At 43.6% G+C, this 25893-nt stretch overlaps 1 protein-coding gene across 3 annotated transcripts in view; it reads left to right on the top strand.

Annotated features, from left to right (window-relative positions):
• Positions 1-25893, top strand: part of n4bp3 (NEDD4 binding protein 3) — a 97361-nt gene that overhangs the window by 63537 nt on the left and 7931 nt on the right. For all 3 annotated transcript variants that reach the window (XM_033029687.1, XM_033029688.1, XM_033029689.1), the window contains one exon: positions 21825-22245. In XM_033029687.1, the coding sequence (XP_032885578.1) occupies positions 21943-22245 (303 nt within the window). In that variant the 5' untranslated portion in view covers positions 21825-21942. The remainder of the gene's footprint in view (positions 1-21824; positions 22246-25893) is intronic.

The raw sequence follows: 25893 nt of genomic DNA, 5'->3' as shown, positions 1-25893 counted from the left end.
GAGATGAGTGTGTGGCCAGGATGGTGTGGGTCTTTGATGATACTGCCAGCCTTTTTGAGGTAGCGACTGCGATGAATCCCCTCGATGGAAGGAAAGTCAGAGCCGATGATGGACTGGGCAGTGTTTACTACTTTTTGTAGTCTTTTCCTCTCCAGGGTGCTCAAATTGCCGAACCAAGCCATGATGCAACCGGTCAGCATGCTCTCTACTGTGCACCTGTAGAAGTTAAAGTCTTCCTTGACAAACCGACTCTCCGTAATCTTCTCAGGAAGTAGAGGCGCTGATGAGCTTTTTTGATAATTGCGTTAGTGTTCTCGGACCAGGAAAGATCTTCAGAGATGTGCACGCCCAGGAATTTGAAGTTCTTGACCCTTTCAACCATCGACCCGTTGATATAAATGGGGCTGTGGGTCCCCCTCCTACTCCTTCCAAAGTCCACAATCAGTTCCTTGGTTTTGCTGGTGTTGAGGGCCAGGTTATTGCGCTGGCACCATATGGACAGTTGCTCGATCTCCCTTCTATATTCTGACTCATCCCCATCAGTGATACGCCCCACAACAGTGGTGTCGTCAGTGAACTTGATGATGGAGTTCGCACTGTGAACGGCTACGCAGTCATGGGTATAGAGTGAGTACAGCAGGGGGCTGAGCACGCAGCCTTGAGGTGCTCCCGTGCTGATTGTTATCGAGGCTGACACATTTCCACCAATACGAACAGACTGTGGTCTGTGGATGAGGAAGTCGAGGATCCAGTTGCAGAGGGATGCGCAGAGACCCAGTTCTGCGAGTTTGGTAACCGGTTTGGAGGGGATGATTGTGTTGAATGCCGAGCTGTAATCGATGAATAACAGCCTGACATATGAGTTTTTGTTGTCCAAGTGGTCCAGAGCGGAGTGGAGTCATTTAGAACGGAGACGAGGAAACACTTTTTCTCACAGAGAGTGGTGAGTCTGTGGAATTCTCTACATCAGAGGGCTGTGGAGGCGGGTTCTCTGGATGCTTTCAAGAGAGCCCTAGATAGGGCTCTTAAAAATAGCGGAGTCAGGGGATATGGGGAGAAGGCAGGAACGGGATACTGATTGGGGATGATCAGCCATGATCACATTGAATGGCGGTGCTGGCTCGAAGGGCTGAATGGCCTACTCCTGCACCTATTGTCTAATGTCTATTTCTATTGTCTATTGAATGCCCCATCAGGATTTGCCTTAATAATTTAATATCCATGTGCTTGTGCTCGAATTAACCTGAGATTGGAGGCTTGGAAAAAAATATTGAACTCTTTATCCTCAAACCTATGGTCTGTTTTGATCCATGTTTGAAAATCCACCTCTTGTCTTCGTTCATCCTGCCTGGCGCTTGCTTTGTTTCTCTTTCCTTTTCCTTCATCCTAAAATGTTTTTCAGTGCTGTTTGAATAATCTACAACCTTGGTTAATAAGAAATTTCTAGTTGGAGCTGGCTCTCCCTGGAGCACACAGAATTAGAGGAAGTAACTCTCCTGAGCAGGAGGCTGTTAATAATCAAGACATCTGTTTCCAATCTTTCCAATCTGTGTCCCATCATCAAGATCTATTCTCTGTTCGGAATGAGAGACTAGCGGCGTCTTTGCATATGCTTTGCTGGCTTCCAAGGAGAACCATCAATTGCTGCTGCTTATTTCTCACTTGTTTATCTCCCACTTGATTTTCGAGGTGTTGATTTATTGCAGTATTGATCGGCCTGATTTGGATGGTGTTGTATTTCTGCTTGTGCTGGGTTCAAGCAAAGCTGGCCCACTTCAGTAATGACAACAGCTTTGTGGGATGTTGATGGGCTGGGTTGGAGGGTAGACGTGTGTGCTGAAGTGGGGAGAAATTGTATCCAAAAACCTGGCCCTCCCCACATGGTAACAAACATAGAAACAGAAACATAGAAAATAGGTGCAGGAGTAGGTCATTCGGCCCTTCGAGCCAGCACCGCCATTCAATATGATCATGGCAGATCATCCTAAATCAATACCCTGTTCCTGCTTTCTCCCTATATCGCTTGATTCCATTAGCCCTAAGAGCTATATCTAACTCTCTTGAAAACATCCAGTGAATTGGTCTCCACTGCCTTCTGTGGCAGAGAATTCCACAGATTCACAACTCTCTGGGTGAATTTTTTTCCCCTCTCATCTCAGTCCTAAATGGCCTAACCCTTAATCGTAAACTGTGACCCCTGGTTCTGGACTCCCCCCAACATGGGGAACATTTTTCCTGCATCTAGTCTGTCTGTGATGTACATCACACTGTCCAATCCCTTAAGAGTTTTATATGTTTCTGTAAGATATCCTCTCATCCTTCTAAATTCCAGTGAATATATGCTCAGTTGATCCATCCAAAAGGTTTGTGCCTCTGATGTCCTGTGCCCCAGTGAATGGGGGCTGGGAGCAGCTGAGAGGTAAGGGAATCAAAGTTAACTAAAGAACACCCACAGCAGTTGCTTATATCGAGATTGGCATCTTTAATCTTGATGAACACAAAATCAATCTTCAGACTGCAGTCTTCATTTCAGCCTTGGGTTAGGTAAAGCCATATCAAATCTGGTCTGGATTAGGTTACGAATAAATTACCATTTAAATTGTTTCGGGGATCTGTCGTGCCTGTCCATTGCCTCCCCAGATGCTGCCTGACCCATTGAGTTCCTCCAGCACTTTATGTTTTGCTCAAGATTGCAGCAACTGCAGTTTCATGTGTCTATATGCTTTGGAAGCGGAGCAATCAACAGGGGGCGCTGCATTGAACGCGCTTCTGCCTACGGCCTGTCTGTTTTTTCATATATATTTTTTATTTTAGTTTGTCTAAACAGTTTTGTTTTGGGGATTCTTTAGTTTTTCTATGTAGGGGAGGGGGGAGGGGTAAGGGAGAAACCACTTCCCAGTTGCTTCCTGGTGAGGATGCGACTATTTCTCCGAGTCACGTCCTTGCCCCCTACCTCGCGGCCTACCATATGGATTGGCGCGGCATTTCCTACCTTTCCGGCCAGAGCTTCGGCAGCGGCGGCGCGGCGCTGGATTCACCATGGAGCGGGCGATACCTACCTGGATCGCCGTTTGAAGCTCCGGAGCGTTGGGCCTGCTGCTCCAACATCGAGGGGCTGTGGTTCGCGGAGCTCTTAGCGCGGGCGGCGCTGACCGACATCGCGGAGTCCCTGGGGCCCTTTGCTGAGGGCCGCCAGCGTTGAATCTCTGCCCGGCGCGGCCTGGGGATGTCGGGAGCTGCGGACTCCGGTGGGAAGCGACCGATTTGGAGGTCGACCTCCCATTCCGACGTCGGAGTGCCAACATCCCGGCGAACGGGCCTGAGCGGCGGGCTGCCCGTAGCGGTGACGGCGGAGGGCTCCAGAGGCCCCGACCACGGGTGAACATCAGAGGAAGATGACTGACTTTGGTGCCTTCCCTCACAGTGGGAAACTTTTGATTCTGCTGTGCGGGGATGTTTTATGTTGAACTCTATCGTGTGTTGTGTTCTTTATTTTATTGTATGGCTGTATGGTGATCACATTTCACCGTGCCAACTGGCACATGTGACAAGTAAATGTATCTTGTAGGATAGTCTGCGTCATAGCTCGCGGAAAAACATCAGAACCAGTTAGTTTCTTATGGAAAATATTTATGGGCATTTTTTTGGTATTGGACCACAAATAGCTGTATTTATTGAATTCGATTTCACAATTTAAATCATCAAGGGGTCCTGGTTCATTGCTTTGTGTTTTGTGGCATGGAAATTGCTGCACCAATAAGGTGCAACAAAGCTAATGTGGATCATGTTTCCTGGTTTTTTTTTTTAGCACAATGTTGGAGGGGAATTTTGGGCAGCATGACTTACTCTGGTCAAAGTTTTATGCCATTGGCACATTACATGAAGAAGCTCAGATTTCCTGTAGTATCACCAGTGCTGCATTCATGTGACGCCATCTCAAGGAGACTTGGGGAATTTATCCACGATGGCATAACTAGACAAATGGACAGCTTGAAACACCATTGAGATTGTATTTGGGCTAATAACCTTTTTGAGATTTTAATCTCATTTGTACTTCAGAGTTTTAGAACCACTCATCGATCCCCATGGATCTGCTAATTTCCCACAATGACCATTAAGCTGAATGGAAGTACTGAATATCAATAGAGAGCTCAGTCAGGATTGTGATCTTGTTCACAAGGGAATACAATATTGTTAGTTATTCATTGTGGGTTGCTTTTTTCTCTTGCTAAGTTCCTTTCATGAGCGATCTGGACTCTTGCCATGGAGATATAATGTAAGGCCGAGATGTTGAATTTAAGTTTGAATGCAGAGGAGAAATTTCACAATATACCTCCTTAGAGCTGCCATTTAATTGGAACTACTACATCTGGTAGAAGGTGAATTCTGAGGCCCATTTGGCTTAATAATGGGCTCTGTGGCAATGAGCTGTGGGTTGTCAGGAGCAGTTCATTAGCATGATGGATTGCAGGTGGCATTTGGCATACATTTAAGACTGGTGCTGAGTTTCCTGGTGTGTGTTAAGTTTGTTTTGAAAGGCCCCTTGTTTAAATACAGAATAGCTGAATTAAATCAGAACAAAGAACTGAAAACAGAATACTCTCAAGTTGCAGCTACAGAAACCAAACCATTTTATCACTACTCTTTATTTTCCATGGTTCCACAATGTGTTGCGTTCAGTGGTTCGGGGATACATTTTGATGTGTTGCCAGGTTTCACACAATAATGTTCTGATTTTATTTTTGGCATATACCTGTATGTACACTGCCCCTGACTAGTGTTTTAATACTTCTGTTCCAAGACTGTTCAAAACATTGTCACAGAACACTGTCCAAAGAACTGAAGTTATGAATGAATAGTATCTTCTAAAAGTAAATAGAACATAGAACATTACAACACAGGTAAAGGCCCTTCAGCCCACAATGTCTGTGCCAAATCTAATGCCGAGATACATTGGCTGAGTAGTTTGTGGGACAGCTCTCCCATCTTGGACACTGAACACATCCAGATGTTCAGGAGCTGGATTTTTCCAGATTGGCTGGAACTGGAAATGTATTTTAGTGGAATTATATAGTGGGGTGGACAGGCTAATGCTTGCTGAGGATGATGCAATCATATTCACTGATTATCCCGTCAAGATGCTCTTGCAGATCCAAGAAATTTGCAGCAATGTATGAGGCCATTGATACTGGTTTAGGCTCCGTGCTTTAGGAGGTTTGGAGTTTTCTGCTGATCTGACCCCTCTTGTTTATTTTGTTTTCATAAAGAGATAATATAATATCCCATCACTTCATCATACTGCTTGGACTGCCACTCGAAGTAATAATTATTTGAAGGAATTTAAAGTTTTCTGTATTAGTCATGCCTACATGTTCCTGTTGTTGGTAGATTAATTATTATCTGATAAGTATGAAAGTGAATCACTATACACAGAAATAAGTTGAACGGAGTAGTCTGCCTCTAGTTTGGAAGAAAGACTCTAGTCTTTGCCTTTGTTTGGAGGAAAACAAAGACCTCTTTAGTAGTTTGTGCCACTTGGATGTTTAGTTTCTTTGTCTTCAGTCTTACTTAATGTGGGAGTAATTACAACTGTGGGCAGATATAATTCATGTCAATAAGTCATAGGAGTAGAATTATGCCATTCGGCCCATCGGGTCTACACCGTCATTCAATCATGGCTGATTGATCTTTCCCTCTCAACCCCATTCTCATGCTTTTTCCCTGTAACCTTTTATACCCTTGCTAAATCAAGTACCTGCAATCTCTGCTTTAAAAATACCCAAATAGTTGCCTCCACAGCCGTCTGTGGCATTGATTTTCACCTTGCAGACGTTTAGTGAATTCATTGGATCACTTATAATTTGTGTAAATAATAACATCAGTAAATCTTTAGTCTAGCAAATACCACTGTCCCTTGTGCTTGGATCTCTCTCTCTTTGTGACAAGACAAATTGTTCCCTCAGTATAGTCTCGGGTTGGTCTGGAGATGTCAACGCTTGGTTTATTCCTTGATCTTGACCTGCATTTTCTCTTGCACCGTGTACCTCTCTCCACCAGCTAGTTCTATACTGACCATTGTGTTTCATCCACCTTTACAGCACCCGACTGCCTTCCACTTCTTAAAGGATACCTTGCCTCTGGTCTGGTGTCATTAAAAAGTGAACATCCTTTTAATGGCTTTTTCGTCACAATGGCTTTGAGCCAAGTTGCTCCCATTATCCACGCATTTGGCAAACTCCACTGGTTCTCTGTGCCACGAGGCTTTGGATTGAAAGCCTTCGCTGTTCCTTCAGGTGCTTGCATGGCATTGCATGTACCACCTAGGCATTCTCTGGAAGCACTTTGTATGTTTTCATATTCCTTGCAGCATGAAAGGGATGTGGCCCATTGAGTCAATACCAACAAAGAGCAAGCCCATTCCTCATTAATTTTCCCTGTATTCTATTCTCCATACATTCTGATCATCTAAGGATAATTTACAGTGGACAGATAACCTCCCAATCTGCATGGCTTTGGGACATGGAGGATCAGGCGTGCCAAGAAGAAACCCAGGTGGTCATAGAGAGATCATGCAATCTCTGGATGGACAACACAGCTGGTCAGGATTGAACCCAAGGTCTCTGGAGCGGTGGCCCTGCTAGCTGCACCACCTTGCGAGTTCTGCACCAAGTCAGCGCCAACATCTCACCCTGCACTCTCTCAGCTCCACTCATTCAACAAGCACCCCTGACCCTCTCAAATTCTTCAAATCATAAGCTGTATATCTTCATCATTGCCTGCAGAGCACTCCTGTTTCAATAGCTCGACAAAACAACCTCTTCAAGCACTCCTGAGAATAGAGGTTTTATTGGGAGGGGGGCGAAAATTAAAAATAATATTTTCTGAGAACACAGGTTTTTTCCCCTAGATCTTGACCGCAGTTCCATAGTCCAAGTGCTAAAAAATCATTCTAATAGATGTGTGCCTGTGGCATTGAATCCTTAATCATGCTTTTGATTTGTATTACACTTGGTTGATATACTGATTCACCCTTAATGAAATTTAGATTTACACCTCTCTCTATCAGCATGCTAGGACCACAGGGCATCAGTCCCTTGAGTGCCAGTGTTTGACTTCACTTTACATTCATGCTCATCCTTTCTAAATTTGTTTGATTGAAAAGCTGCTGGATAAACAAAATCACTTCGCTTTTTAGGCAAGTTAAATTTGGAAGGGTTGCTGAGGTGACGTGGTGATTATGGGATTAAATGTGGGATGTAGCTACTTACAGCGGTGAGACTGACCTTCAAGCTCTGTGTTTTGGAGTCCTCCCTGCTTCAAGAAGCAGATGTTTCAATTTCAAATGAAAAGCTGTTTTGAGAAAAAGTGTGGGTAAGTGAATTTGTTCTGTGACATATTGTCTTCCCCAGTCCAGACTGGTTAAGTGGTGGTGTACTCTGCAGATCTGTGGTTTGGATTCTCAAGTCTATTGGCGCTGATAACATTGTGCTCTGTCAGATAGGACACTTCCAGATGGCAGTCTGACAGAAATGACTGTTATATGTTACACCTCAAAAATATGTGACCAGATGAAGGAATGAAAATTGTGCATGGTGCGAGTAGAATTGGAGTGAATAGAAAAAGGAATGTTGCTTTTTAAAAATAAATCTCTTATTAAACCCACCTTTTTGTCTAGATCTTGATAGTTTCTACCTCTCCATCTAACACAATGTTTTTGCTGTCCTTCCACTGCAAGGCATTTAAAATCCATTTAAATAAATATAGATATACACAAAATGCTGGAGTAACTCAGAGGGACATGTAGCATCTCTGGAGATAAGGAATGGGTGACGTTTCGGGTCGAGACCCTTCTTCAGACTGAATGTTGATTATGGTAGATGCCTGTTCCACAGATAAAACAACTCCTACCTTCCCCTCGTATCCCACCTTGTTATTTAAATGTGGTTATTCGGGATGGAAGTCTATCTGCTGCAATGCATGGTGTCTTTAGTTGTTTCTCAGTCACACTCAATTCGTCGTGACATGACATGACATAAACCATTCTGGTCTGGCATAAAGACAGAAAGTCTTGGAAGCTTGGTAGGTCAAGTGTTATCTGTGGATGAATGACTGGCTATTTAAAGTCAATGACCTTTCCTCGTCTCTTTCTGTGTGATTTGTCATCCTACCAGAACATTGCAGTCTTTGATTTTGTTGTCCTTATCCTTTCCGAGTTTCCCCTTCAAAGGGCTGCCCGTGCAGAATCTACCATCCTCCCACCTCAAGGTTGGCAAACACGAATAGAAGCTGAAAAACTCAGTTGTCATTGGTATTGAAATAGGAGATGGGGGAAACCGATGGACATTTAACCTCAGTGTGGCTGCTTATTTTGGAGTCATAGAATTATATAGCATCAAAATAGGCTTTTTGGCCCAATTATTCCGTCAGCCATTATATCCATCTAATCTAGTCCCATTTACTCTCATTTGGCCCATATCCCTCAAAACCTTTCCTTTCCATGTACCTGTCCAAATGTATTTTATATGTTTATTATTGTATGTGCCTCAACTATCTTGGCTCTTACTCTTCCTTTGGCTGGATGTTCTGGGAATGGAGAAAGACACAAAATGTTGGAGTAAATCAGTAAATCAGCAGCATCTCTGGAGAACATGGTTAGGTAAAATTTCGGGCCGAGACTGATTGCTGTCTGGGGGGGGGGGGGGGGTTGGAAAAGAAAGATGGAAAAGAGGAGGGGCAGGCCACGGTATGGCTGGTAATGCGTAAACACTCAAAGGGGTTTTCTGCTAGGCAGATTGTTAGACGGAGGGCAGAAATGAAAAGACAGGTGCGAGTCCAAAAAGGATAGAGTTGCAAATTACAAATCTCAAGGGTAGAAAAGTTGTGAATTGTATAGCCATTGGAAAATATGTTGGGGGAGGGGAGGGGAGAATCTGGCGGTGCAAGATCAGGGAAGGGGGGTGGGGTGTCAGGGGAAAGAGAGGGGAGGGGGTCTGGGAGAGAGAAAGGGGAAGGGGGGGGGGACATTTTACTTACCTAAAATTGGCGAATTCAGTGTTCATACCGTTGGGTTGGAAGCTACCAAAGCAGAATATGAGATGCTGATCCTTCAGTTTGTATGTGGCCTCACTCTGGTGTTGGGAAGCTCAGGAGAGAAAAGTCAGTATGGGAATGGGAGTTAAAATGGTTCGCAACCGGGAGATCCAGTGGGCCTTGGCCTACCAAGCTCAAGTGTCCGGCAAAGTGGAAGCAGACTGTACGCTTGATCTTGCCTGGATACAGGAGGCTACATGCAATAAGTGTATACCATACAGTTATACCCTTATTGCACATGCACCAAGTTTCATGTTTAATATCATCACCAACATCACCACTGATGTTTGTGCATAATTGTTCAATCCTAACCTTGATATTCCAGCCCAAAACATCACTTATCTGTGTTCTCTAGAGCTGCTGCCTGACCTGCTGAGTTACTCCAGCACTTTGTCTTTCTTTGTAAACCACCATCTCTTGTTCATTGTTTCGACTCTTTCACCAGCAATTTGTGCCTTTGAAATTTCTTTGCTCTACCCATTCAGATTCCCCATTATCTGAGCTAATGTCCTTACTTGCTCTTGCGTTCATTTTCTCTTTAAACTGCACTTTTCCACCTCAATTTTCTTTTTGTTTTTCTTCCAAAATATTGAATACCCTTGGATGTTCAATCCCTGTCCTTGGCCTCCCTGCTGCCTGTCCCTCTTAGTCCCAATTATATCATACCCGTTTACATCTACTTGAAGCATCCGCAGAGTCTTAAACTTGTTTACATTCATTTAATAGTTGGTAGGTAACAGGCTAAGCCACCTATTGACACTCATATAATCGTCCATGTGCTTATCAATGCCACAATTTAATACAAGACTTCCCTTTATGTTTGATGCATTGAACAATGAATGCTGTTAATTTAATAAGGAGCATCTGACTTGGATAAGCTGCTGAGTGTTGACAGGAAGGGAGCACAATCAGCAGAGATACAGTGCCCCCCCCCCCCCCCCCCCTAATCTTTGGGACAAAGACCCATCATTTATTTATTTGCCTCTGGACGCCACCATTTGAGATTTGTAATAGAAAAAAACATCACATGTGGTTAAAGTACACATTGTCAGATTTTAATAAAGGCCATTTTTATACTTTTTGGTTTCACCATGTAGAAATTACATTGTGTTTATACAAAAATGCCTTTAATAAAATCTGACAATGTGCACTTTAACCACATGAATTTTTTTCTATTACAAATCTCAAATTGTGGAGTACAGAGGCAAATAAATAAATGATAAGTCCTTGTCCCAAACATTATGGAGGGCACTGTATATCATTAGCCAAGAATGCTTCACCGATCTGTCATTTTAACTCTTATGTATGTTAATTCCGCTCCCTCACTGTCAGACTCACTAATGCCGCTTAGTGTTTTTTTTATCTTAATTCCAACAAATGCTTGCAGAAGCTGTGAACAATTTATGATTAGAAACTGCCCAGGGTCACTTTAAAAGGGAGCTTAAGGTGTGAAATGGATGTTGTTACCTCCTTTCGACTGCACTTAAGGGTTTGCATTTAGTTCAGGTTGATATGTAATAGCGCTTTCTCACGGGGCGACTTGACGCAAGAGTTAACCAGAGTTGAACATCGTGGGAACCCCGTGCGATAACCGTACGGCATTCGTGGACCACCGTGGCGCTAACGGCAGGTACTCGTGTAACTTGGTGACTCGGGAGAAAATTCAAGCAAGTTTGAATTTCTCCAAGAGTGACTTGTACACTTGTGGTTGAAGATTGCAACATTATATGCACGTAGTGGCCAGTGCGATATCCGTATTAACTCTTGCGTGTACCATGGGAACTCCTGCGAACGGTGAACCCGGAAGCTGGACAAAGGGGACAGAAGGTGAGTAATCTGGAATGAACATGCTGTTAGGCTGGGATCATTCTCTGCGAGATGATCTTAGTGCGGGAGACAAGTGTAGGAGAGGTGTACTGACTGTGTGGGCAGAACTTTGGAAGTGATTGCCCACCATTCTCAAAAGCCGCTGTGTCTCCCTGTCCCTCCAACTCCAGAGGAATCCGCGCCCCCTCATCCGCAACCCGGGTTCCCCTCGAGTTGAAGCGGGGCTGGGCTAGAGTTGCTGCTGGCTGTGAGTCTCTGGGATCTCCGTGCTTGCAGTCAGTGTCCCGTTGGTCCTAACGTCTCTGGCCACCCCCCTGGACTGGAGCTGAGACTGAACTGTACCGCCCTTGCCCCCTCCCTCTGCAACTGCAAACAACCCCACAGTTCCCAGTCTCAGCTCCTGTACAGGGGGGTGGCCGGAGACGTCACAGCCCGAGCTGCGCCCCCTCATCCGCAACCCCAAGAACAAGACGTAACTTGCACACCATCAGCTTCTGTCCCTACGGGGAGCGTGTTCCTCTGGAGTTGGAACGGGGCTGGGCTGCTGCTGGCTGTGGGTCTCTGGGATCTCAGTGCTTGCAGTGGGCCTGGGGGTCGGTGTCCCATTGGTCCTGACGTCTCCGGTGACTGGCACTGACCTGCTGGCATCGCCGACGTGAAGACAGTGCAAAGCCCCCGCGCCGGTGCAATGGGCGGGGAGCTGAAGAGGGGAGGGAAGGGGTCACACAAATGGCCGGGAAGCAGAGGGGTGTAGGTGGGGGGAAACTGAAGGGAGCAACAATCTGCTGCTGCCTGCCCGCTGAGTTAAAAAGTTCCCACGCAAGACTCACGATACACTGTATATCGTGACCGTGGGAACTTTTTAACTCAGCGGGCAGGCAGCAGCAGATTGTCAATTATTAACCCTCCCGCGCAATTACCTTCTCTTTTATGAATGGGGATTCACAATGTTCATTCAAGATTTAACGGGAAAACTCGGGAGACGGACAAGTCACTCGCACAAATAACAGAAATGCCGAATACCCGTGGGAACTCTTTATCTACCCCCCGTTATATCGTGTGATATCGTGCTAGACCACGACCACTTTACTCTGGTTACATCTTGCGTCAAGTTGCCCCGTGAGAAAGCGCTTTAAGTGCTGTGTGGAGGATGAGATGAGTAGTGACATTTTTAACACAATTGTGTTCTGGTGGAAAACTACTGTACAAAACTGTCTGCAGTTTGGATGTTATTTGATTACTGAAGTGGAAAATGGGGATGGCACTGAGGCCATATGAATCTGATGACTTCTGTGGATTTTGCGCTAGCAGGGAAAACAAGACGAGTGCAAATGTCTCTCTCATTTATATCTTACCTGCTCCTTTGAATACAATGGCAAGAGAAAAAAGTGTAATTGGGTTAGCTAACGGGCACATCAAAGCATGTTCTGTCACATTCACGCATCTGTGCATTGGAATTTCCAGGCAATTAATTCCAGGATAGCATTCAAGAACCAAGGAAGTTGTTGATGAGCTTTGCTGCTGTTGTTCAGTGCTGGTTTATGGTATCAATATATTTTATACTTTAGTGAGCATTTTGACTGTGGAGGCCAGGCCCTCTTCTTGAAACAATTTCACTGCAGGAATTCAGGAACAATTTCAAGTTCAAGTTCAAGTTAGTTTATTGTCATGTGTCCCTGTATAGGACAATGAAATTCTTGCTTTGCTTAAGCACACAGAAAATAGTAGGCATTTACTACAAAACAGATAAATGTGTCCATATACCATGATATAAATATATACACACATGAATAAATAAACTGATAGTGCAAATAACAGAAAGTGGTTGGTAATAATCAGAGTTTTGTCCGAGCCAGGTTTAATAGCCTGATGGCTGAGGGGAAGTAACTATTCCTGAACCTGGTTGTTGCAGTCTTCAGGCTCCTGTACCTTCTACCTGAAGGTAGCAGGGAGATGAGTGTGTGGCCCGGATGGTGTGGGTCTTTCATGATACTGCCAGCCTTTTTGAGGCAGCGACTGCGATAGATCCCCTCGATGGAAGGAAGGTCAGAGCCGATGATGGACTGGGCAGTGTTTACTACTTTTTGTAGTCTTTTCCTTTCCAGGGCGCTCAAATTGCCGAACCAAGCCACGATGCAACCGGTCAGCATGCTCTCGACTGTGCACCTGTAGAAATTAGAGAGAGTCTTCCTTGACAATCCGACTCTCCGTAATCTTCTCAGGAAGTAGAGGCGCTGATGTGCTTTTTGATGATTGCATTAGTGTTCTCGGACCAGGAAAGATCTTCAGAGATGTGCACGCCCAGGAATTTGAAGCTCTTGACCCTTTCAACCATCGACCCGTTGATATAAATGGGGCTGTGGGTCCCCCTCCTACTCCTTCCAAAGTCCACAATCAGTTCCTTGGTTTTGCTGGTGTTGAGGGCCAGGTTATTGCGCTGGCACCATATGGACAGTTGCTCGATCTCTCTTCTGTACTCTGACTCATCCCCATCAGTGATACGCCCCACAATAGTGGTGTCGTCAGCGAACTTGATGATGGAGTTCGCACTGTGGTTCGCTACGCAGTCATGGGTATAGAGTGAGTACAGCAGGGGGCTGAGCACGCAGCCTTGAGGTGCTCCCGTGCTGATTGTTATTGAGGCTGACACATTTCCACCAATACGAACAGTCTGTGGACGAGGAAGTCGAGGATCCAGTTGCAGAGGGATGCGCAGAGACCCAGTTCTGCGAGTTTGGTAACCAGTTTGGAGGGGATGATTGTGTTAAATGCCGAGCTGTAATCAATGAATAACAGCCTGACATATGAGTTTTTGTTGTCCAAGTGGTCCAGTGCGGAGTGGAGGGCCAGCGAGATCGCATCCACCGTTGATCTGTTGTGGCGGTACGCGAACTGCAGTGGGTCCAGGTTTTTGTCGATGTAGGAGTTGATTTGCTCCATGATCAACCTCTCAAAGCACTTCATCACCACCGCCGTTAGTGCCACTGGTCGATAGTCATTGAGGCATGTCACCTTACTCTTCTTGGGCACCGGTATAATTGATGCCCTTTTAAAGCAGGTGGGGACCTCAGACCTCAGAAGTGAGAGATTGAAAATGTCCGTAAAAACTCCCGCCAGTTGGTCCGCACAGGTTTTTAGAACACGGCCGGGTATACCATCAGGACCAGGTGCTTTTCGGGGGTTCACCCCTCTGAAGGATTTCCTGACATCGGCCTCTGTGACTGAGACTGAAATGCCATCGCAGCGAATGGGGGATCGGGAAGGCACATCAGTATTCTCCCTGTCAAATCGTGCGTAAAATGCATTGAGCTCATCAGGGAGTGATGTTACATCGGCAATTTATCAAGGAAGGAGGGCTTGGTAAAAGCTGAAAAATTAAGAAGTGTAATGGAATACCCGATGTGTGTAGTTCCAACACCCACTTGAAGTTCAATGTCATCCAAAGCAAACTACCGTAAATATTTATGCCCTCCACCATCACAGTACTGTAAACGCACAGTGCACTATCTACCAGATATATTGCAATTAACAACTCTGCTAGCATTGTGTTGGGGAGGAAATTTCATACCCATTTGCTTTCTGGTGGATGCTAATGTGAAAAGGCCATCCATGCAGCTGCTGGGAGAAGGAGAAATCTGAAGCTATTGTGTTAGCTCTTGTAGTTGAGTGGACTGTCAGTACTGCTCTGTCATCTAGAGATACAGCACGAAAAAAAGCCCTTTGGGTCACTGAGTCCATTGATCACCAGTTCACACTAGTTCTATGTTATCCCACTTTCGCATCCACTCCCTACACACTCGGGGCACGTTTACAGAGGCCAATTAAAATGCTAACCCACGGGTCTTTGGGATGTGCAAGGCAACTGAGCACTTAGGAAACCCACACAGTCACATGGAGAACGTGCAAACACCACATGGACAGCACCTGAGTTCAGGTTCGAACCCAGGTCGCTGTGAGGCAGTAGTTCTTTCAGCTTCAAATGTGTTCCTGTTGCAGAATGGTCTCGTAAAGTTTAGTTTAGAGAAACAGTATATTGTGGAAATAGGCATTTCAGTCCACCGATTGCACACCAAGCATTGATCATCCGTTCACTCTAATTCTATGTTAGACCACTTTCACATCGTCCACACAAGGGGCAATTTACAGAAACCAATATAACAGAAAATATTGGTGAGGCCAGCACGTCCCTTGTCTAGAAAAATAAACAGTTGTTCAGAGTGAATCATCTTTCAAAGGAACAAACGTTCAAAACAGGAAAGAAAAGTGATGTCATTGATGCCAGATGTGACAGCTTCAAGGACTGGGTGTGGACTTGAAAAGGCGTCTGTAAAAAGTGTTATCAGCTTGTACAGGGAATGGTATTGCAATATGCAGATAATACCAAAATAGAATAGTTCATTGTTACACACTGCTGGAAGTTTGGCACTAGGCGAAACTCTGGAATTACATGCAAGCTAATAACTTTTTTTAGTATTTTAATATTGAATGTCAATATTTATAGAAGTACATTCAATACCTCAACAAGCAGAACAATTTGGATGTAGAAAAGTTCAAGATAGATTCTTGGAGTGATGAGAAGAATAAAATCTAGTTCCATTTGGTATTTCCTTCCAATATTTCGAGAGCTTATCTTGGAGGGGTCAACCAGCAGGTGATATGGATATCTCAGGAAAAAGACCCGTGGAATCAGTTATATCATTTATACTATAGCCTTCCCAGTAGTAAGTGGGAGCGACAGGAACAGATATGCATGCAGATCATGGAGGATGTGAAAATCAACAGGTTTATTGTGTGGGTCAGAATTTGTTAGGTAATTTCAGGACCTTTTCGTGGAACAATACGTAGATAGTTCAATTGTGAACAGGCTCATATAGGCCTTTATATTAGGGAATGAATGTGGCAAAATGATCAGATTTTAAGTAGGGGAGTAGTTTAGGAATATTGAACAGAACAGTAAAGGACAGGATCACAGGAGAAGGCCACAATATCTCTGACCATAGGGGGGCAGTGACTATAATTCCATAACTTTTTAAAGATAATCATGGATGAGGATAAGACTGGTACTTGGGTGAAAGTGATAAATTAGAGGATGGCTAATTAGAACAGGAAAAAGTAGATTGACAGCAACTGTTTGAGAATAAATTCATATCTGACATTTAAAAAGCCAGCCTTGATTAAAATGGACCTGTGAGGATAAGTATGGCAAAGTTCAGGAATTCTGGATGATAAGGGATATTGCAAGTTTATCCAAAAAAAATGAACATATGTAAGATTAGCTGCAGTAAAACAAGGCCCTTGATGAATTTAAAGGAAATAAGAAGGAACTTAAACAAAAATAAGGAGGGCTAAAAGCACCATAAAATGTTCCTGGTAAGTAGGTTAAAGGAGAAGCCCAAGACATTTAATACATATATTAGGAACAATGGTGTAGCTAGGAAATGGGTAGGTCATAGAAACATAGAAACATAGAAAATAGGTGCAGGAGTAGGCTATTCGGCCCTTCGAGCCTGCACCGCCATTCAATATGATCATGGCTGATCATCCAACTCAGTTTCCTGTACCTGCCTTCTCTCCATACCCCCTGATCCCTTTAGCCAAAAGGGCCACATCTAACTCCCTCTTAAATATAGCCAACGAACTGGCCTCAACTACCTTCTGTGGCAGCGAATTCCAGAGATTCACCACTCTCTGTGTGAAAAATGTTTTCCTCATCTCGGTCCTAAAAGATTTCCCCCTTATCCTTAAACTGTGACCCCTTGTTCTGGACTTCCCCAACATCGGAAACAATCTTCCTGCATCTAGCCTGTCCAACCCCTTAAGAGGTCCACTCAAGAACAAAGAAGGGGATTTATGCATGGAGCCGAAGGAAATAAGTATTTACCAAGAGGAAGAGCTTGGATGATGTGAGATTAGTGGGGAGTATGCTGATGATCTAGAACATGTTGATATTAAGAGATCGGTGGTATTGGGCACAGGCAAGGGACCAGAGGGCTGGAAAACAGCCAATGTTTTTCATTTAAGAATAACACTAGGAACAAAGCAGAAAATGATTGAGCAGTAAGCCGTACCTCAACAGTAAAGAAATGTGTCTGAAGGAACTGCAGATGCTGGTTTACACCAAAGATTGACACAAAATGCTGGAATAACTCAGTGGGTCAGGCAGCATCTCTGGATAGAAGGAATGGGTAACGTTTCGGGTTGAGATCCTTCCACAGACTGAGAGTCGGAAGGGAGACACAAAGATAAGGAAGGGTAAGGTGTGAAAACGAGACATCAAATAGGATTTGGGTCAAGGAAAATGTAGAATAGATCATTGTTAGCTAGGAGAAGCATTCAAATAAAATTTAATCGGGGACATTCAGACCCGTCGGAGAATTAGGAAGGGGAAGGGATGGAGAGAGAGAGAGTGAGGATTAATTTTAATTTAGAGGTCAATATTTATACCGCTTGGGTGTAAGCTGCACAAGCGAAATATGAGGTGCTGTTCCTCCAATTTGAGCTGGGCCTTGCTCTGACAGTGCAGGAGGCCCAGAATAGAAAGGTCAGTGTGGGAGAGGGTTAAAGTGATTAGCAACCGGGAGATCAGGTAGGTTTATGCGGATTGAGCGGAGGTGTTCAAACAATCGCCGAGCCTGCGCTCGGTCTCGCCGATATGTAGGAGTCCACACCTGGAACAGCGGATACAGTAGATGAGGTTGGAGGAGGTGCAAGTGAACCTCTTCCTCACATCAAAAGAGTGTTCGTGTTCTTGGACTGAGTCGAGGGAGGAGGTATAGGGAATCAATAGTAGGGAAATAATTGGAAAAAAATCTCAGGGACTGGAATTACTCCCATATGGAAAAGCATGAACTTATTAGAGATAAGCAACATGGATTTGTGGTCATGTCTCACAAAGATGAGTTTTTTTTAGGAAATTATGAAGATGATGAGTGCAGGGCAGTGGATTTTGTCTGCATGGACTTTTGTCAAGGTCCCTCATAGTAGACTGGTCCGTAAGATAAAATAGCATGGGATCCATGGTGAGTTAGTAAAGTGGATCTAAAATTGGCTTAGTCATAGAAAACAAAGAGTAGTTGCAGAAGGTCTTTAGGGTCTATGAACAGCCGTGTTCCGTAATGATCAGTGCAGGGTTTTCTGTTGTTTGTAATATGCATCAATGATTTGGATGTAAATGTGGAGTTGTGTAAAATTTGTGGAGTTGTGGAAAACGAGGAAGATTGTCAAAGAAGACAGCACAATATAGATCAGTTGAAAATTTAGATGTGAAAATAGCAGAATTTAATCTACTCAAGTGCAAGTCGATATATATTGGGTGTTAAATAGAAACTGTAAAGTAAACGGCAAGATCTTCAGAAGCATTAATATACAGGGGTATCTTTTGTGCAAGTAAATAGCTCCCTGAAAATAGCAACACCAGTGGATAGGATGGCGTGCTTGCATATAAAAACTGGAAAATCATGTTGCCTCTGTATAAAAAAAATAAAAAAACACACACACACACACACAAACACACACACACGTTCGCGAACTTCGGGAACCTCAATCGCCTTGACGCAGCAATATGACCGCGGGGCGGTGGAAGATCCCCCCCGCCGATTTTATGCCGCGCCGGGCGATGAAAAGTCCCGCGAACAGGCCGATTCAAGCTCCGCTCTATGAGCTTTGCTCCACCAGGATGTTTCCCTCCTCCAATCACCGTGCCCTATCCTCAGTCCCACCCCCCTACTTCCGCCTCTGACCGACACCTCCCTCCTCCAATCATCGCGCTGAATCATCATGTCCCGCCCCATTGCCTGCTGACCGACGTCTTTCTCGTCCAATCGGCGCCCTCGATCATCAGTCCCACCCCCACTGTCTCGCGGGAAGTGGAGATTTTTAATAGATTTTTTTTTCACCGAGTTTTAAAATCCAGATTACAAAACATAGGGGGGGATTGTCCCCCATCTCTCAAAACATTGGGGGGGGGGGGGGGGTGGCGCACCCCCTGTACTCCCCCCCCCCCGGGATTCCGCCCATGCTTAAAAATAATCCACTGTTTTCCCCAAGCATCTGCCAATAAAACCCTATTCACCCGTATCCACCTATCACCAGCCAAGTCTTGTCTTGCCCCACCTCTTCTCTCAGCTTTCTCCATCGCCCTTGCCCCCGCACCCAGCCCCATCCCTTCGCTAATGCTCTCAAACCCAGACAACATCCTGGTGAGCCTCTTTTGCACCAATTACAGATAATGACTAATAAATAATTATTTTTGAACTGTAAAAAAATATTTGAAATATACATTATTCTTGCAGTCACAATAAATGCATCTCAGTGCAAGCTGCTCAGCCAAACAGAATACTAAGCAGCAGTTTCCATTCTGCATCTTTCAAGCAATTCAATCAATCAATCTCAGTCAGGAATTCTTCCCTGCTACGTGGAATTAAATGCTCATTGCTAACTCTCATGCCAGACTCTATTCCCCCATTTAATGGAGATCGACCTGAACTAGAGAAGATACCACTAGATGGTGCTGGAGAGAAAATAAAATCAACTAAGTCGGTCTATAATTTTTCCCAGAACTATACAAGCAAAAAGAATATGAATACAGAAAATGTTGGAAACACTCAGCTAGGCGATAGCTAGGCCAATATTTCCTATCTTGGACACCTCATCAAAACTGAGAAAGGGTCTTAGATCTGAAACGCCAACCGCTTTATTCATCCACAAGTTCTACCCTATCTGCTGAACTTGTCCAACAGTTTCTGTTTATACGCCATATTTTCAACCTGTATAGCTTATTTGATTTTCATACGATACCAATGTAGAATTATATTTAGTATTAACTAGTGTTAGATTCATGTAACTTCCAAAAATAAAGACAATTTTTCCCAATTCTTCTCGAGCATTTCCGATTAGTTCTGTCACATTAGTTCTATTCATTTTGTGTGACCTACACTCTATGTAATAGTAAGCCAACTGAGGAAAATATTAGTGCATGATTGCATGTTCTACTGTTATATGGAACCAGTGTAATATCAAGGCCTCATTCCTCCTGAGCACTAAGTCACATTGATTCATCAAAGAAAAGAAGGGCTTGAAAGTTTCTAATCCTGGGAGTTTACTCTGCATCTGATTTTTGTATCTCCCACTTTAGGGACACTTGGAATTTGGTCCAAGTTTTGGCATTTGGATTTGAACTATTGGTTTATGCAGCAAATCTCTTGAGATTTCCCCATAAACTCAGCCATTCACCTGGTACATCGCTTGCTGCTTCTGGGATAAATCAATGACACTGTGTGGCATGGCAGTTGGTGAGGTTTTTTTCAGTGCAATTTTGTGATAAAGGAATAAGATTTTTTTTGAATGACAATTGATGCACACAAACACACTAACCTCCACACAAATTACCTATTGCATCAATGCTTCACTCTTTTTTACAGATAAGGGGAATCTACAGTAAGGCTAAGTTGAGGGAGATATGGTGGGGCAGGAATTTGCTGTGCATTTATTTTGTATGATTTCCAAATTAGGAACATAATAATGGATGAATACACAATATTGAACAATGTTATGACATTGCTTGATAAAATATGAAATAAATGTAAAATAAATCATATTTATGTCCAAGTACTGTATAATATTGATGTGAATTTTAAATTGAATTAATTCTATATTCAATATATTATTGTTTAACATTAGCAAGCTACTGATGGCTCACAAACATCTTGCCTGCAAGTCACTTAAATATGATGCATTTTTTAGTTGAGCAGTAGGAGTTTTAGATGTAAAAAATCCCGAATTATTAAACCACTTTAACACGGTGCGATATTAAAACTTAGTTTCATCATTTGTGCGATTCCAATGCTGGGTCATGATGCTAGTGCTTGAAATGTGGCCAATTAGTAGGAAGCTGGAAAAAGTCGCAAGATTTTATCTGTTTTCCTCCCTCATCTTTCCCTCGTTTATCCCCGTTGTCCTTTTCCCTTCCTCTCTCATTTCCCGCCTCTCCCTCCCGTGGCTCCCTCCTCCCCTCCCATCTGGTTTACCCCACCTGTCCTCCTGTGTCTCTTTCTCTCATACTTTCCCTTTCCAATGGCTTTACCTGCCTCGATTATTCTTTCTCCCCCTTCCCCCTTCTACCTCTATGTCGGTAGGGCAATAGGGATCGGATGGCATTAGAGCTGTAACCTTCCCTTTGCTCAACCAGTGTCTATGTCTGCATCTCTTCTGTTCAGCAAGATCCTGAGAACAAAACACCCCTTGCAGAAGAGTCCCGATCCGAAACCTCATGTCATTGCCTATTGCAGATGCGGCCAGACCTGATGCGTTTCACCAGCACTTTGAATTTGCTCAAGATTCCAACATCTGCAGTCTCTTATGTCCTCTTCCTATCTTTTTCCTGATGCTTCATCTCTTCTGTCCTTACTCATTTGGACAATATTGAAACTAACTGACTGAAAAAAACTGAAGTTTGGAAACACTGCAATGGTACATGGGTGAAAGAAAGCCTAGTTTAAAATATTACAATACCTCCTTTGTCCATTGTCTATTTAGTACAGTTGGAAAATCGGTCATTCCAGCCTGTTTCAGTACAGCACAGCTTCAAGGGCAACTTGGAGCAAAAGAGTCAGCCACGCATACATTCAGAGAATATTTTATTTTATGTTGCTTAATAGAAGGGTAGTTGTGGCAATGCAGTGGCGTACAATACGTTAATTTTCTTCAGGGATGTTTGCAGAATTTACTGCACAATAAGTGTGAATGAATGCATGTTTGTTTTCTCTTGCACAGAGAGAGATGAGAACACATTCCCTTCATTGCTGTGTAATTCAGGGGGGGTGTATTTTACCCAGTTTCTTCCAGTGATAGAGCAGAGTTGAGTCTTTGTTGCTTCCATTATACTAAGCAGCTTGTTTCTTCTCTCCTAGTGTTGCCATCAAGCCATGTTCTTGGAGTCGTGAATGCCCATGGCTGCGGTCAACACTCTGCCTATCTAGTGATTCCAACAACCTGTATCCTTGTTTTCCCGTCAACAGCAAATGCAAAATGGGAAGCGTTGGTAGTCTGATGGCTGAAAAGCATGACCTCCCATGTGATAATGTGAAAAGTCGCCGGAGTCGCAATGCATGCAATCTCAGGCAGCCGGACGGGCTGTTTAAAAAGGGATTGTCCCAAAGGGAGCTGTTGAACTATCTGAACAACACCAAAAAAGGAGCAAAGGCAGAGAAAAGGGTAGCATCTGGGAGCTCTTCCATGGAATGCTGCCGGAAAGATGGACAGTTTGAGATTTATGGAAAGGAAATTGATCTTACAAAGAATTCACTTCCTGTTGGAGGGAAATTCGAAAAGGTACTCTAAACTTAGGTCAGAAATGGCCAACCAGAATATGTTTGATGTAGTAAAATAAGATGGCATTTACTGAGCCCCTTTTAGCAGATTGATAGACCTTTCTCATATAATGTATTTTATTTCCATCGTTCTGAATTCTTAATATTTCTCGATACATTTTGATTCTGTGTGAACATGGATAACTATAATATAGTCCACTGCGTTGCCATTGTTCAGGTGCCTCATTCCCTCTCCTACAGGAAACGCGGGTGAACTCCCTAGGATCCATTTCAGGCCCCAATCTATTTCTTATTAACATGCTGCCACTTGTCAACATCACCCATAAACATGTCATCAGCATTTGCACAGATTCTTGTAATGTCTTTGCAAATGGATTCTGGAACAGCATGTATCATTTTTGATCAATACCACATCATGCCATAATCTATTCATAAAAGTTGTGGTTAGTTTGTAAGGCAGAAAACTTTAGAGGACATTATGTCCATGCATGCAGATGATATATAAAGAAGATGCCGCCATTGCCTTTACTTCTGAAGATAGACACAAAAAGCTGCAGTAACTCAGCGGGACAGGCAGCATCTCTGGAGAGAAGGAATGAGTAACGTTTCGGGTCGAGACCCGTCTTGACGTTGTTTAGTTTAGAGATAAAGTATAGAAACGGACCCTTTTACCCACCATGTCCACACTGGCATCCATCACCCATTCACACTAGTTCTATATTCTCCCAATCCATACACATTAGGGGCAATATGCAGCGGTCAATTAGCTTAAAAAATTGCACGTCTTTGAGATGTGGGAGGAAACTGGAACATTCGGACGAAATACAAGCAGTCACGGGGAGAACGTGCAAACTCCACACAGAGAGCACTCAAGGTTAGAATCAAACCCAGGTCTCTGGTGCTGTGAAGTATCAACTCTAGGAGCTGTGCCAATGTGCTGCTTGTTTGATATTCAGTTATGAATGGGCTTGCATTTCCTCCAACTAAAAATTGGGAAGAGCAAAATAATTGTCTTCAATCAGACCTCTCTCTTAGAATTGGCAGATATTCAAACAAACTGCTCATTAGTCAAATATCACATTTTCTGCTGAGATGAGTTTTGGACTGGTCAGACAACATTTGGAATATAGTGAGCAGTTTTGAGCCTCATAGCTGAGGAAGGATGTGCTGGCAGTCGAGAGGGTCCAGAGGAGGTATACGAGAATGATCCAGGGGCTGATTGGGCTAATGTATGATGAGCGTTTGATGGCTCTGAGCCTGTACTCGTTGAAGTTTTAAAGATGAGTGGGACCTCATTGAAACTTACTGAATAGTGAAAGACTGGATAGAGTGGATGTGGAGATGATTGTAGGAGAGTTAAGAACCAGAGGGCACCGTCTCTGAATAAAAGGACGTACCTTTATAAAAGAAACAAGGAATTTCTTTAGTCGGAGGGTGGTGAGTCTGTGGAATTCGTTGCCACAGATGGCTGTGGAGGCCAGGTCATTGGGTACTTTAAAAGTGGAGATTGACAGATTCTTGATTAGTAAGGGTGTTAAGGGTTATGGGAAGAAGATGGAGAGGGAGAATGGAGGTTGAGATGGACAGATAGATTAGCCGTGATTGAATGACAGAGTAGACACTACAATTGCCTCCACAATCTCTAAAACTACCTCTTTCAGAACCTTGGGGTGTAGTCTATCTGGTCCAAGTGACTTGTACATCTTCAGACCTTTCAGGTTCCCAAGCACCTTCTCCTTGGTAATGGCAACCCCTCCTCCACCCTTCCATGACAGACAGGAAAAGAAAGTAGAGGGACAAATTGCCACTTTGGCTTCACTGATGTGGCACAGATTCTTTCCGGAGCTCTGACAGATGGTCTTCAACCTGAAGTGTTATGTCTTTTCTCACTTTCCAAGGTCGCTGCCTAACCTGTATATGTCCAGCGTTCTCCATTTATTTCAGCATTAATCTCTTACTTACCTCACTGTTGCCTCAAAAACAATACTTTTGTGACAGAAAGCAGTCTTGATCTGATATTTTAAGGTTGGTAGCTGTGAGAAATAGATGTCACCATGGTGCACATGCCCCATTCACTGAGGATCAGTGGAGAGAAGAACCTTATGTAAAATTACTTACAAGATCTGCATGAATTTCAATTGAAGTGCTTGTCAATTGGTGCCTAATTGGTCTTTTCCCACACAGAAAAAAACATGTAGATTAGTTTAGAGATGCTGTGTGCAGTCAGCCCACCAAGTCCACGCCAACCATTGATCACCCGCACACTAGTGCCTTGTTATCCTACTCCCAATTGACCCACCAGGGACAATTTACAGAAGTCGATTAACCTACAAACCTGCACGTCTTTTGGAGTACGAGAGGACAACGGAGCACCCGGAGAAAATCCATGCAGTCACAGGGCGAACATGCAAACACCACACAGACAGCTTCTGTAGTCACGATTGAACACTATGGCACTGTGAAACAACATCTCTACCACTGCCACTTAAGATGTATTTCTTAAACTTCAATATTAGGATTGAGACAAGTCAATATTTAGTCTTTGCTCTGCCTGATTTTGTGTGAGAATTTACCTCACTTGAGAATATTCACTTTCGATTATTATTCTTTGGGAACTTTAATTTAAAAAAGCTTTATCAAGTGAATGATTGTACTGTCAAAAGCAGCTGTACTATGGTGAAGCATGTCACAAATTGTTTTAAGCCCAGTCCAAACAATAGTGATTGGGGTGTTTTGGGAAAGTAAGAATCCAAAATTAATTAGCTTAATATATAATCTTGGTATCCTCTCTGGCTTGTTCATGGAGTCAGGCAGATGGAAATAGGCCTTTCAGGACAGCTTGCCCATGCCAATCAAGATGCTCCAACCAAGCTAGTCCCATTCACCCATGCCCTTTACTCATTCCTAACCAGGTAATTGTCCAAATGTCTTAAGCGTGATGGCACCTGCCTCAAATACTTCATTTAGCAGATTGTTCCATATGCCCACACCATCCTTGTGAAAATGTTGCACCTCAGATTTCTATTACATTTTGTCCCATCTCACAAACCTACATACTCTAATTCTATTATCCTCTAATCTACTCTGGTGAAAATCACTCCCCTAAAAGATCACCCCTCAGCCTCCTGGGCATAGCCTACCCAACCTTTCTCTATAACTCAAACCCTCAAGTGCTGGCAACATCTTCATAAATCTTCTCTCAACTCTTTTTTTTTGTTGCTTAATCGCATTTGTCCTATACCAGGGTAACCATAACAACATTAAACATGACATTCCAAATGCAGCCTCCCCAACATCTAGTACAACTGTAACCTACCATCCCAACTCAATTCCATGACTGATGAATGCCAGTGCACCACTCTGTTTACCTGTGACACCACTTTCAGGGACATTTGTACTTCTATACCTAGATTTTCTATTTTACAATACTGTCCCAGGCCCCATCATTCATTGTGAAGATCCTTCCCTAGTTTAGCTTCCCAAAATGCAACACCTCTCATTTATCTGAAGTAAATTCCATTAGCCATTCTTTAGCCCATTGCCCTGCTTATCAAGATCATGTTGCATTTCTTGATAACCATTTTCACTGCCATCCTCTTAAATAAGATCTGCTAGAGCAACCTCATGTCCCCTTTTGGCCCTCCTGAAT

Source organism: Amblyraja radiata, chromosome 11, assembly GCF_010909765.2.
Source record: "Amblyraja radiata isolate CabotCenter1 chromosome 11, sAmbRad1.1.pri, whole genome shotgun sequence".
NCBI lineage: Eukaryota > Metazoa > Chordata > Chondrichthyes > Rajiformes > Rajidae > Amblyraja > Amblyraja radiata.
The sequence above is the reverse complement of the archived record's forward strand: the minus strand, read 5'-3'. Positions and strand labels throughout refer to the sequence as shown.